Genomic DNA, 14,277 nt, shown 5'->3' on the forward strand with positions numbered 1-14,277 from the left:
AATTTGACATTTCCGCTTATAACTACTGTATGTACAGTAATAATAGTACAGTGTGGCTTATGGCAAATCACCTCCAATTCTTTAAAATAAGAGACGAACTGGGCACAGACCGACAGTATCGATCTGTGAAGCAACCAAGAACACGTACTAGTGTGAGTTAAAGTGCTCGTCTTTTGTCACTGACGTCAGCAGGTTGATGTGTCAATCACACAGGTTTTGACCAAAATGTGGATGGGCCAAAATCTGGAAATCAAATATCTCATCAGAAAACAGGTCTAAAATTACTACTGAGTGTATTTTTTTTTTTTCCGGCAGACATTGTTTTTAAGTGCAGAACTAAGGAATAAGTGCTATTGTTCGCAGTATATAGATTAGTATACTGATTGCATCAGTGCAATTTATAAGAAAAAAAATGGTGTTTTCTTTAGAGCACTTCACAACATAATAATATACTGTAAATGTGTCATGACTGAGCAAAATAATTATTAATTTCATTTTCTGTGATTCTACGATACAATTATTTTTAGATGATTAAAATACTACATAATAGGTTTCCTCCCACATCCCAAAAACATGCATGCTAAGTTAATTGAAGACTCTAAATTGTCCATAGGTGTGAATGTAAGTGCAAATGGTTGTTTGTCTATATGTGCCCTGCAATTGGCTGGCGACCAGTTCAGGGTGTGCCCCACCCCTCGTCCGAAGATAGTTGGGATAGGCTCCAGCACGCCCGCGACCCTCGTGAGGACAAGCGGTATGGAAAATGAATGAATGAATACAATATAATATATATACATACAGTCGAATCAGACTAAACATTTCCTGTTTTAGGTCAATTCGGATGACCAACATTTTTTCAAAATAAATGCCAGAATAGTGACAGAAGGATTTTTTTTCGACAAATATATACAACAATACAGTCAATATTGGCAATCCCAATATTTTTGAGCATGACTGTAATAATTTATATATATCATTGTAATTACTTTTTTTTTTTAAGTTTAAGAACTATTGTGAATTCTTGTTTTGTTTTGTTTTTCCCCTTAATAACCTTTCTAAGAAAAAAAATCTTATGGACATATTGGGGAATCTGGCCCATGGCCCTTTCATGCCATGAGTCCACGTTAATGCATGTCCCCTTTTTTGGCTCACTGCAGGTGAGTCAGTACACATTCGCGATGTGCAGCTACAGAGAAAAGAAGGCAGAACCAGTAGAGCTGCTCCAACTGGATGGCTACACTGTGGACTACACTGACCCTCAGCCAGGTGACACACAGTAAAAAAAAAATATTGACATCCGTTACTGCGATTGCGTCTATGATTAAATCTACAAGTCAAGCGTTGTGTAGAACATAAGCTGGAGACAAGACTGGAGACATTCACACCATTGCCACAAATGTATACGAGAGTAGTAAACTTTAATGCCCACGGTGCTACCGCAGGCATGCATGGCTGGCAGTGATAGAAAATGGGCCACCCAGTATTATAGACCACTAAAATAGCTTATACACGATTGCTGTGACAAGGAGACTTAAGTTCTTAGCACATACGACAGTCAAATAATAAAAAAAAGACTGACCATATTATTTTTAGAACCACAAAAGCTCAAATCTTTATACAAATGGTGTGAACGTTAAACTACATGTTGTGGGGAGTATGTTTCCCTGTAGCTTATCTTTTGTCGATTGTTACTTGGTGTCTTTTTCCACACACACATTAGTACTTCATACTTCGATACTTTAACACACTTAATCAGGAATATATGTATCCTCCAGGCCTGGATGGTGGTCGGACTTTCTTTAATGCTGTGAAAGAGGGCGACACTGTAATCTTTGCCAGTGATGATGAGCAGGACCGGATTCTATGGGTACAGGCAATGTACCGGGCCACCGGGCAGTCTCACAAGCCAATTCCCCCCACCCAAGTCCAGAAACTAAACTCTCGAGGGGGTACAACGCCACAGCTTGACGCACCAATATCTCAGTTCTGTAAGTGCTTCACTCGCGCTCTCTCTCTCTCTGTCTCTCTCTCTCTCTCTCTCTCTCTCTCTCTCTCTCTCTCTCTCTCTATATATATATATATATATATATATATATATATATACACAGAGGGGGGACGGAAAGTATTCAGAACCCCTTAAATTTTTCACTCTTTTTTATATTGCAGCCATTTGCTAAAATCATTTATGTTAATTTTTTCCACATTAATGTATGTACACACATCATTCCATATTGACAGGAAAAAAAACCGGAATTGTTGAAATTTTTCCAGATTTATGAAAAAAGAAAAACTGAAATATCACAAAGCCATAAGTATTCAGACCCTTTGCTCAGTATTTAGTAGAACCACCCTTTTGAGCTAATACAGCCATGAGTCTTTTTGGGAATGATGCAACAAGTGTTTCACACCTGGATTTGGGGATCATCTGCCATTCCTCCTTGCAGATCCTCTCCAGTTCTGTCAGGTTGGATGGTGAACGTTGGTGGGAAGCCATTTACAGGTATTTCCAGAGATGCTCAATTGGGTTTAAGTCAGGACTCTGGTTGGGCCATTCAAAAACAGTCACGGAGTTGTTCTGAAGCCACTCCTTCGGTATTTTAACTGTGTGCTGGGGGAGTCATTGTCTTTTTTGAAGGTGACCCTTCGGCCCAGTCTGATGTTCAAAGCACTCTGGAGAAGTTTTTCGTCCAGGATATCCCTGTACTTGGCCGCATTCATCTTTTCTTCGATTGCAACCAGTCTCCCTGTCCCTGCAGCTGAAAAACACCCCCACAGCATGATACTCCCACCACCATGCTTCACTGTTGGGACTGTATTGGACAGGTGATGGCGGCACGGTGGCCGACTGGTTAGAGCGTCAGCCCCACAGTTCTGAGGACCCGGGTTCAATCCCCGGCCCCGCCTGTGTGGCGTTTGCATGTTCTCCCCATGCCTGCGTGGGTTTTCTCCGGGTACTCCGGTTTCCTCCCACATCCCAAAAACATGCATGAATTGGAGACTCTAAATTGCCCGTAGGCATGACTGTGAGTGCGAATGGTTGTTTGTTCCTATGTGCCCTGCGATTGGCTGGGAACCAGTTCACGGTGTAACCCCGCCTCCTGCCCGATGACAGCTGGGATAGGCTCCAGCACGCCCGCGACCCTAGTGAGGAGAAGCGGCTCAGAAAATGGATGGATGGATGGATGGACAGGTGATGAGCAGTGCCTGGTTTTCTCCAGACATGCCACTTAGAATTAAGGCCAAAAAGTTCTATCTTGGTCTCATCAGACCAGAAGAATCTTATTTCTCACCATCTTGGAGTCCTTCAGGTGTTTTTTAGCAAACTCCGTGCGGGCTTTCATGTGTCTTGCACTGAGGAGAGGCTTCTCCCATCTCCCGACTGCATCTCTGGAGCTCAGCCACAGTGATCTTTGGGTTCCTCTTTACCTCTCTTAGCAAGGCTCTTCTCCCCCAATTGCTCAGTTCGTACGGACGGCCAGCTCGAGGAAGCGTCCTGATCGTCTCAAACGTCTTCCATTTCAGGATTATGGAGGCCACTGTGCTCTTAGGAACCTAAAGTGCAGCAGAATTTTTTTTTGTAACCTTGGCCAGATCTGTGCCTTGCCACAATTCTGTCTCTGAGCTCTTCAGGCAGTTCCTTTGACCTCATGATTCTCATTTGCTCTGACATGCACTGTGAGCTCAAAGGTCTTATATAGATAGGTGTGTGGCTTTCCTAATCAAGTCCAATCAGTATAGGTGTAGAACTATTTTAAGGATGATCAGAAGAAATGGACAGCACCCGAGTTAAATGACTGTCACAGCAAAGGGTCTGAATACTTATGGCTGTGTGATATTTCAGTTTTTCTTTTTGAATAAAGCAGCAAAATTTTCAACAATTCCGTTTTTTTCGGTCAATATGGGGTGCTGTGTGTACATTAATGAGGAAAAAAATTACTTAAATGATTTTTACAAATGGCTGCAATATAACAAAGAGTGAAAAATTTAAGGGGGTCTGAAAACTTCTGTACACACACACACACACACACAGATAATTTTACACTTGCCCTGGAGTCCCTGCAATTTCTCATCACGGAATATAGACACAGTAATCCTCCGCTATATCACGGTTCTTGCTTCTCGGTACCCCAAAATTGCAGATTTTTATTGTAGTTGTTATTCTCGTTTATACTGTTTGTACAATGTTTTTGTTATCCATTGCTCTTGTGCTCTCTCAGTATATTTCCCATCCATCTTCGACCGCTTACCGAGGTCGGGTCGCGGGGGCAGTAGCTTTAGCAGGGACGCCCAGACTTCATCCATCTCTTCCGGGGGGATCCCGAGGCGTTCCCAGGCCAGCCGAAGGATGTAGTTTCTCCAGCGTGTCCTGGGTCGTCCCCGGGGTCTCCTCCCGGTGGGAGGTGCCCGGAACACCTCACCAGGGAGGCGTCCGGGAGGCATCCGAATCAGATGCCACAGCCACCTCATCTCTCGATGTGAAGGAGCAGCGGCTCTACTTTGAGATCCTCCCGGATGACCGAGCTTCTCACCCAATCTCTAAGGGAGAGCCCGGACACCCTGCGGAGGAAATTAATTTCGGCCGCTTGTATCCGGGATCTCGTTCTTTCGGTCACGACCCACAGCTCGTGACCATAGGTGAAGGTAGGAACGTAGATCGACCGGTAAATCGAGAGCTTCGCCTTTCGGCTTATCTCCTTCTTTACCACAACGGATCGATACAAAGTCCGCATCACTGCAGACGCTGCACCGATCCGCCTGTCGATCTCCCATTCCATTCTTCCCTCACTCGTGAACAAGACCCCAAGATACTTGAACTCCGCCACTTGGGGAAGGATCTCATCCCTGACCTGGATAGGGCACGCCACCCTTTTCCGATTGAGGACCATGGTCTCAGATTGGAGGTGCTTATTCTCATCCCAGCCGCTTCACACTCGGCTGCGAACTGCTCCAATGAGAGTTGGAGGTCACGGCTTGATGAAGCCAACAGAACCACATCATCTGCAAAAAGCAGAGATGCAATACTGAGGCCACCAAACCGGACCCCCTCTACGCCTCGGCTGCGCCTAGAAATTCTATTATGAACAGAATCGGTGACAAAGGGCAGCCTTGGCGGAGTCCAACCCTCACTGGAAACGAGTCCAACTTACTGCCGGGTATGCGGACCAAACTCTGACTCCGGTCGTACAGGGACCGAATAGCCCGTATCAGGGGGTTCGGTACCCCATACTCCCAAAGCACCCCCCACAGGACCACCCTGTGCGCCTTATGGTCGTGAACATACGGCATTCAAAGTTATTTGGCCCTGTGTGAAAATGTACAGTAAGTGCCCTGTTGTTAAATCATGAATTTATTGTGGCTAATCACATTTTTGGGAAAGCTGAGTTCATTTTCACTGACCAAACCCAAACCCGATTACCTCCAGACCTGTTCAATCAAGAAATTACTTCAATAGAACCTGTCTCTCAATGTTGGCCAAAATATCGCAAAAATCTTTGTAGCGTATATGAGGGTTACCTAAAAACATAATTAATATAGGAGAAAAGAATAAGCCGGAAGCGACGCCTGTGTTACTTCCGGTTTAGCGTAATTTTAAGTTTAATCATTAAAATCAACTATTTTATCTTGTAAAGGGGAACCACGTCACTTTTTATATATATAAAATTTAGGGAAAGTGACGAGAAACCTTTCTATCAGTCTTGTAATCTGAAGGTTGCTACATTTTATGAAATTTTGAGTTCTAAATGACAGAGGTTTACCTAAACTCAGGACACACACAAAGTACAACCAAGTGTGGAATTTTATAGCATATTTAATGACATCTACAAGGGATCTAGAGGGAAACACACAAAGGGGTCTAACTAAAGAAAGAAAATAACACTAATAATGATAAAAAGAAAGAAAATAGGCATACGAAAAGGGAAATAGAACGTGTGTTGGACTAAAGTTGGAAAACTGAGCGGACGGGAGAGAGAGAGGACAAAGTTGAGGTTTTGTCTGGGGCTAGTAATTTCCCTGAAATGATTAGGCACGGCGGCACAGTGATGACTGGTTAGAGCGTCTGCCTCACAGTTCTGAGGACCGGGGTTCAATTCCCGGCCTCGCCTGTGTGGAGTTTGCATGTTCTCCCTGTCTGCATGGGTTTTCTCCGGGCACTCCGGTTTCCTCCCACACCCCAAAAACATGCATGCTAGGTTAATTGACAACTCTAAATTGTGCCCTGCGATTGGCTGGCAACCAGTTCAGGGTGTACACCGCCTCCTGCCCGATGATAGCTGGGATAGGCTCCCACACGCCCGCGACCCTAGTGAGGAGAAGCGGCTCAGAAAATGTATGGTTGGATGATGAGGCACTAATATTGTACAGTCTGGCAAACGCTTGCAGTGTCTACTCACGACCGTACATCAGCTTGAGTGAGATGGCAAGGTCTTTACTGAAGACAGGGGAGAGGTCGTGGTAGTCTTCCGGAACCCGGGAGAGGTCAACAGGTGTGGTAGGTGGCTGAGGTTTGCTGGAGGGCGAAAGAAGACAATGGAAATGACAGAAAGGACTCCACTCGGTGATCAATAGGTGGGTCCAGTCTATGGCGGGGTTGTGCTTCTTGAGGCAGGGGATAGAGCTAATGGAGTTGTCCGGGGAAGGAATTACAAATAAAAATGCTTTCCCGGTGATTACCTGATATAAGAAACGTAAATGGGACAGTTTGGTGACTGGCAGGGGATATGAGTTGTGCGTCCAGGCCAGTGACTTTCATAGGGACCTGAAGCGTTTCGAGGGGGAGCGAACATGCAGGAAGCGGGAGCTCGGGCAAGAGAAGGAGCTTGTCGGCGTGGCTGGAACAGACGGCGAGGCAGGTGACACGGAAGGAGCACTGGAGGCGGAGAAGAACACACAGGGGTAAGCACAATCTCTGAGAGTTGAGTAATTTACAAGAGTAATCATGAGAGTTGGCCGGTGTACCACGGGTGTATGTCAATACTCTGGCGTCGGATTACTGGATCTGGCAGGTTTAAATGCAGGCAGTGATGATGGCTGATAGGGAACAGCTGCGCAGGTGAGTGGTTGGTGGTTACTGGGGAATGAGAGAGAGGGAGGAGAAGGCGAGGCACAAAGCGCCACCCAAGTTCCAAAAAAGGAACAGTAGACAAAAACTATGCAAAAAAACAAAAACAAAAAAAAAACTATTTCAGAAGGGGGCAAATACTTTTGCACGGCACTCGCATCTTAACACTGATTGACAACACTTAGAATATGATGCTTGGATGATCAGTCCTTACCAGTAAATACAGAAAAACTACGTCAAAATCATATTTCATGGATCTTTTATTTCCTCTCTTTGTCCAGTCCATGACTCGTTCTGACAATGCGTTCAGCAGTTTCCTCTCTGCCTTGCTCTCTATTGTAAATTTGTGGTCCATTCAGGCGTTGGTGGCTTTGCTATCTGTCTTTATGTTTCTCTGTTTGTTCCCTCTTCCTGTTTTCCTCTTTTTAAACTTGACCCCTCTATCTTGTAGCTGGATTGAGCGGTAAGTGCTTTTCTGCCTCTTTTCTTCTTCGTCTTGTTGTTGCCAATTTCTTATCCCCTTGTGTTAACATTGTCTTAAAGAACAAATGCAGAGGTTACAGACATCTTAATTATTTTATAGGCCTGCATAAATTATGTAACCTGTACATCTCATAATAATTTATTCATAATTGTCACTGTACCAGATTTTCACATAAGTACCTGTATATTTGTCATAGTGGCTGTCTGTTGTCATACTAGAGTGGCTCCAACTACCAGAGCTAGAGTAAATTATTGTGTGTTTTGACATACTCGTGATGATTCTGATTCTGCCAAGTTGAGCAAGTACTGTCTCCTGTACCATTTCAGGCCTAGGCACCGAAATTGAAGATTTGTACCAAATAATACTGATTAATATCAATATCAATCACTATTTTGATTATTATTACTTTGGATTGATGAGGTCACACATTGCATAATTGTACCTAAAGTATCGGACAAATTGTCACAAAACTTTGGAGTTCAACCCGCCGTCATGCATCACATCCCAAACTGTACAGTAAACCCCCGCATGTTCACTGTTTGGCATTTGCAAATTTGCCTATTAGCAGATTTATTTTTGAAACTCACTTGTTCGCTATTTTAGTGCTAAGGCCAAAGCGATAAAAGTCAATTACTTAGGCAGCATCTTGTGAAATCTTGGTGTTGTTGTTAGTAGGTTTAATTAATTAATGGTGTTTTTTCGGCTGAGTTTGAGATGTCCTGTTTTGTTGTTGCTCATTGAATGTGCCTTGTGCACAATCAATCGTAGAATTGAAAATATGATTTTGTTTCTCATCCAAGGGCTGCTACAAAAAGCCGGTGCAGTCTCCATTGCAGTTACCATTTGTCTTTATTCCCTAACATTTATTTATGTGTGTAAAGACCAACATTTAATTTTAATGTTTTATATGGTTTGTGTAAGGTGCTAGTGTGCATATTTGTTTGCCTTTGCGATGTCACATCACTTTGTCCGAGTATGTCATTTCGGCTAATACTATTGTGGAGCCTCATGGGAAGGTGATTTTTTTTTATGTTGAATAATTGAACTACTGAATACAGCTGTTTATTATGTAACATTGGCTCATGATTGTGTATATGCTAGATGCGTGATGTTGATGCTTTGCTGTTTTTTATATAACAGTAAATGAATCAGTGTGCTCTTTTATGAGTCAATGTGTTTTGCTGCATTTTTGTGGCATATTTAAGCAATTACAAATCCCTGACGGGGTTGGCGTCAATTATTTGGAGCTCAGTCTCTATCCCCCGCGAATAGCAGGGCTTCACTGTACACTGTATTGTACTTCAACGTACCTCACAAGCCCTCGGTTCAATAACCATGAAAGGGTTGATTAAGTGCAAGTTTTGCTTTTTCTGGCTTTTTCTGAAACCCTCCATTGTGCACAACGTAGCATAGCGCATGACACCATTTGACTGACTATGGCTGAGTTTGGGCTTTTCTCTAGCTGTTTATGAAAACACTGTTGTGCATGACGTAGCATCATGCACACCTCCATTCCACAATCATCAAAAGTCATGTTTTGCGTTTTCTTTTTTGTTTTGTGGCTTTTTTGCAACACTTATTCTAAAAAGACATAATTCAACAAAGAGTGTTAAGAAATGGACAGTAGAGGAGGGAAAAACAGGTGTCATATTATCAAAGTTAAGGCAGACTAGTTTTTCTAACAGTTTTTATATCCCGCAATTGGATACTCTCGTACTCGTAGACATCTGACCTCTGTCACCTTTTTATGTGAGAGGAACACAAGTCAAAATTTTATTGGATCACATTAGCATGTTGCATGTTTGAAACAGTACTTGAGAGCAGGGCCCAAAATAGTATCTTAATCTTTAATACTGGTCAAGTTATGAAATGTTTTGCTCATAGATTCGATGTCACTTTCATTTGAGCTTCATTTGAACAACAAGTGGCAGTACGTAGTCTGTTTTACAGGTGGTCTGGGGGGTCTACTCTGTCTCTTCTCAACAGGTCTGTTTTCAGTGTCACTGAATTGAAAAATTATATCCAAATAAATTATAATGTATTAAAAATAAATTACAGGTAGACAAACAGTGTCAACAGCTGGTCATGAAGACTCGGACATTGTGAGCTGCCGCATGGACGAGATGTGGCGACATATAAAAAATTATAATGCGGTGTAAAGCATAAACGTTTTAGTTTGATTATCTAGTCCAAATTAATCAGAAAATTCCCATCTGCTCAGTTGCATATAGCTTGTAGGCAAAATTGTCGATACTTTTCCATTAATGAAAGAAAAAAAAAAACAATGCTCATTCAAATAAATAAGTTGGACAATAAAATGCAATAATAAATAAGAATTCATTGATAATTAACTAATGAAAATGAGCGATTGTTTTTTTTGTGGTCCAACAGAGTTCTTTTGAAATAAAAAATGATTAAAAACAAAAAATAGTGGTACCCTATTTTATTGCACAAACTGTTCTGTGTGGCAACTGACAGCTCCTAATGAATGTATACAATATTGTAAGTCTAATGGCGTACTCACATTACGCCATTTGAACCGTGCGGGACTTAGACTGCCCATTAAGATGTGCCATCAATTCTTAATACAATGCTTTCATTTTATTTCCATTGTGCAAGGTGACTATTATCTTAACTAAGTGACCTAGAGGAGGGATCATATTAGTTATAGGATAGTACATTGCGTCCAAATGTGCCCGTGCGTGACTGAGCATGCCATGGACCTTTTGTTTGGATTAGCTGTCGTTGTTCTGTTCATTTCTATTGTGCATAGTGGTGGTTATCATGAATAATTTGCAGAGGAGTGATCACATTAATTGTAGGAGAAGCCTACTGGCTCATGTGCGCATGAGCCAGTGCGTGACCTTGCGTATTTTCAGCAGTAGTATTTCTTTATATTGTGTAGGGGGGCAGTTTTCTAACTGGCAAGGAACGGTCACATTTCAGTACATGTAATTGTACAACATTGCATGCGCATGTGCGTGTGGATGATCAATAATGCCGGACCATAATCCCCCTCTTTGAAGCATGCCAAAAGAGAAGTAAGAAACGATATTTGCTTGAGCATGCGTCGGTGCTCTATCAAGGCAAATGGCCTTTAGATGTTAAGGGGGCTGAAGCACAGGATGGATTGTAGTATGCCGTGTTTATGAACATGTTGTATTTGGATACAATCACTGGAGTCCAACTGAGTCCCATAAGTTAGTATGAAGTGCCAGGCCATAAATTACATGTCTGCTGCACAATTAGATCAGGCAATAATGTTACCATGTAACTGCTTGCCCATTCAAACGAATTGGTACAAGGAATAACATAATGTTATTATTAATTCTTAATATATTATACAACTCCAATTCCAATGAAGTTGGGATGTTGTGTTAAACATAAATAAAAACAGAATACAATGATTTGCAAATCATGTTCAACCTATATTTAATTGAATACACTACAAAGACAAGATATTTAATGTTCAAACTGATAAACTCTATTGCTTTTAGCAAATAATCATTAATTTAGAATTTTATGGCTGCAACACATTCCAAAACAGCTGGGACAGGGTTACCACTGTGTTACATCAGCTTTTCTTTTAACAACATTCAATAAACGTTTGGGAACTGAGGACACTAATTGTTGAAGCTTTGTAGGTGGAATTCTTTCCCATTCTTGTTTGATGTATAGCTTCATCTGTTCAACAGTCCGCGGTCTCCGTTGTCGTATTTTACGCTTCATAATGCGCCACGCATTTTCAATGGGAGACAGGTCTGGACTGCAGGTAGGCCAGTCGAGTACCCACACTCTTTTACTACGAAGCCACGCTGTTGTAACACGTACAGAATGTGGTTTGGCATTGTCTTGCTGAAATAAGCAGAGGCGTCCATGAAAAAGACGTTGCTTGGATGGCATCATATGTTTCTCCAAAACCTGTATGTACCTTTCAGCATTAATGGTGCCTTCACAGATGTGTAAGTTACCCATTCCACTGGCACTAACACAGCCCCAAACCATCACAGATGCTGGCTTTTGATCTTGGCATCCATAACAGTCTGGATGGTTCTTTTCCTCTTTGGCCCGGAGGACACGACGTCCACAATCTCCCAAAAAAATTTTAAATGCGGACTCGTTGGACCACAGAACACTTTGCATCAGTCCATCTTAGATGAGCTCGGGCCCAGAGAAGCTGGCGGCGTTTCTTATCCTCACTAGGGTCGCGGTGGTGCTGGAGCCTATCCCAGCTATCTTCGGGCGAGAGGCAGCGTACACCCTGAACTGGTCGCCAGCCAATCGCAGGAGATATATACATATATATATATATATATATATATATATATATGTATATATATATATATGTATATATATATATATATATATATATATATATATATATATATATATATATGTAAATATATATATATATATATGTGTTTGTGTGTGACAGCAATGACAACGTCAAGCTCATCAAAGCTCATCAAAGTTCACCCATTGTCTCCTGGACTTGCTTTAGCTTTACAATTGCTACAGTTATCCAAATAATGGAGAAGTGATCAAAGGATGGTCACACGGTAGACGACTGGTTAGAGCGTCTGCCTCACTGTTTTGAGGACTGGAGTTCAAATCCAGGCCCCGCCTGTGTGGAGTTTGGTTGTTCTGCCCGTGCTTGCATGGGTTTTCTCCGGGTTCTACGGTTTCCTCACACTTCCCAAAAACATGCGTGGTAGGTTAATTGAAGACTCTAAATTTCCCCTAGGTGTGAATGTGAGTGCGACTGGTTGTTTGTTTATATGTGCCCTACGATTGGCTGGCGACCAGTTCCGGGTGTACCCCACCTCCCGCCCGAAGATAGCTGCGATAGGCTCCAGCACGCCCGCGAACCTAGTGAGGAGAAGTGGCTCAGAAAATGGATGGATGGATGGATTATAAAATCAAAGTAACTTAAAATGTTATGAAATTGTAATTATAAAGCAAATGCAGCTCTGTATTAGTTGACATGTCGATAAATGCTGGTGTGGATTTTCTTCTGGTAGTCCAGCCTCCTTCTGTAGTCCAAAAACATGTACAATATATGGAGTATACATATATGTTAGGTTTTTGAAGGGTCTAAAATGCCAGTAAACCTGAATGTGAGCGTGAATGGTTATCTGTCTCCAGGGTAGACTGGGACAAAAAAAATATAATTAAAGGAGCTATGTCTTAAAAGCACCTGACACTGTCTTACTCTCATTCAATGCGGGTATACCTTTTGCTAATCATACCTTAACGCTTATTTTTTCATTACTTTTGAATGTTTAAATTGCAAAGATTTACAGGGAAGGAGTTAGGTAACTTTTCTATATCCTGATTGGCTTGGTTTACTGTCTGTATTATAGATTGACCAATAGGCCACCTCTTCTAAATGGTGGGTCGATCTCTTGGAAAAAATGTTGGAGGGGGGGGGGGGGATCAACAGCGTCTCATTGGCCCCAGAGGACTGCTGGCCTACCAGGCAAATGCCCGATGGACTGTCCACCCTTGTCTGCCTCAGTGTGCCTTCTGATTAACTGCTGATCCATCTAGAGTGTTCCCCATTTCTCACAATAAATCAGCTGGGATAGACTCAAACTTCCCTGTGACCATGAAAACGATAAGCAACTTAGGAAATGACTGAACGAAAACTATTACCTCATCAAGATGGTTCAAGCAGAATTTGCTTTTTAACGTGTGTACCTAGCCATTAAATATGTTTCTGAATCACAAAAGGTAAAAAAAGCATAAATTCAAGTATGCGCATGAGACGCAGGATTAAAATAGCAAACTGTGCCACATATTTACCATATGAGAAATTTTAGTTCTGGAAGCGGCTAAGTCCACAATCTGTCTACTTATTCCACATCAATGCATTAGGAATGAGTGCATAATATGTTTTGCATTGCCTTTTTGCATGATTTTCACAATGGGAGATCTCTTGAAAGTAGTAAGTGTTTGCTTCTGGACTGTCATTTGTACGATAGGTTTCCGAAATATATTGTATTGTAGCGTATATTGGTCAAATAAATATGTAATAAATTTAGGAGAAAAGAATAAGCCGGAATCGACGCTTGCGTTACTTCCGGTTTATCGCAATTTTAAATTCAATTGTTAAAATCAAACTAATGTCTGGAAAGGCCACCGCGACACTGTTTATAAGTATAAACTTTAGGAGAAATGACGAAACCTTTTTTTTATCAGTCTCGTAAGGTGAAGGTTGCTACACTTTATGACATTTTGACTTCTAGATTACAGAGGTTTACTTAAACTCAGAACACACACAAAATACAACCGAGAGTGGAATTTTACGCTATATTTAATGAAATCTAAGGAAACGCACAGCTACAACTACAAACTACAAAAAGAAAATAGCACTAATGTTAAAAGAAAGAAAGAAAATTAGGCATACGAAAAAGGAAAAGAGGACATCATGTGTGTGGTCGCTGGGCTAAAATAAATGAACATGTGAGCGTTTAATGTGTTGAGTCAGAGAGGACAACGTTGAGATTTTGTCTGAAGCTACTAATTTCCCCGAAATTATTAGGCACTAATATTGTAGTCTGGGAAAGTTGCCGCGTTTACTCACGACCGTAAATTCAAGATGATGGGTGGTAGTCTCTCTTTGGAAGTGTCTCTGGAAGCAAGGTAACATATTTGGTTGCAGACAAAAAATATGTAGAAAAATAAAAACAAAATACAGGAAGTCCTTGAGTTACGACGTACTCGACCTACG

The 14,277-nt window shown here is 41.8% G+C and overlaps 1 protein-coding gene across 18 annotated transcripts in view; it reads left to right on the plus strand.

Annotated features, from left to right (window-relative positions):
• Nucleotides 1-14,277, plus strand: part of cadpsa (Ca2+-dependent activator protein for secretion a) — a 242,163-nt gene that overhangs the window by 75,589 nt on the left and 152,297 nt on the right. For all 18 annotated transcript variants that reach the window (XR_009790075.1, XR_009790076.1, XR_009790078.1 and 15 more), the window contains exons 10-11: nucleotides 1,158-1,266; nucleotides 1,776-1,988. Coding sequence is in view for 14 of the 18 variants with exons in the window: in XM_061784285.1 (XP_061640269.1) it covers nucleotides 1,158-1,266; nucleotides 1,776-1,988 (322 nt within the window). In the remaining 4 variants the exon portion in view is untranslated. The remainder of the gene's footprint in view (nucleotides 1-1,157; nucleotides 1,267-1,775; nucleotides 1,989-14,277) is intronic.

This window comes from Phyllopteryx taeniolatus, chromosome 9 (genome assembly GCF_024500385.1).
Source record: "Phyllopteryx taeniolatus isolate TA_2022b chromosome 9, UOR_Ptae_1.2, whole genome shotgun sequence".
NCBI lineage: Eukaryota > Metazoa > Chordata > Actinopteri > Syngnathiformes > Syngnathidae > Phyllopteryx > Phyllopteryx taeniolatus.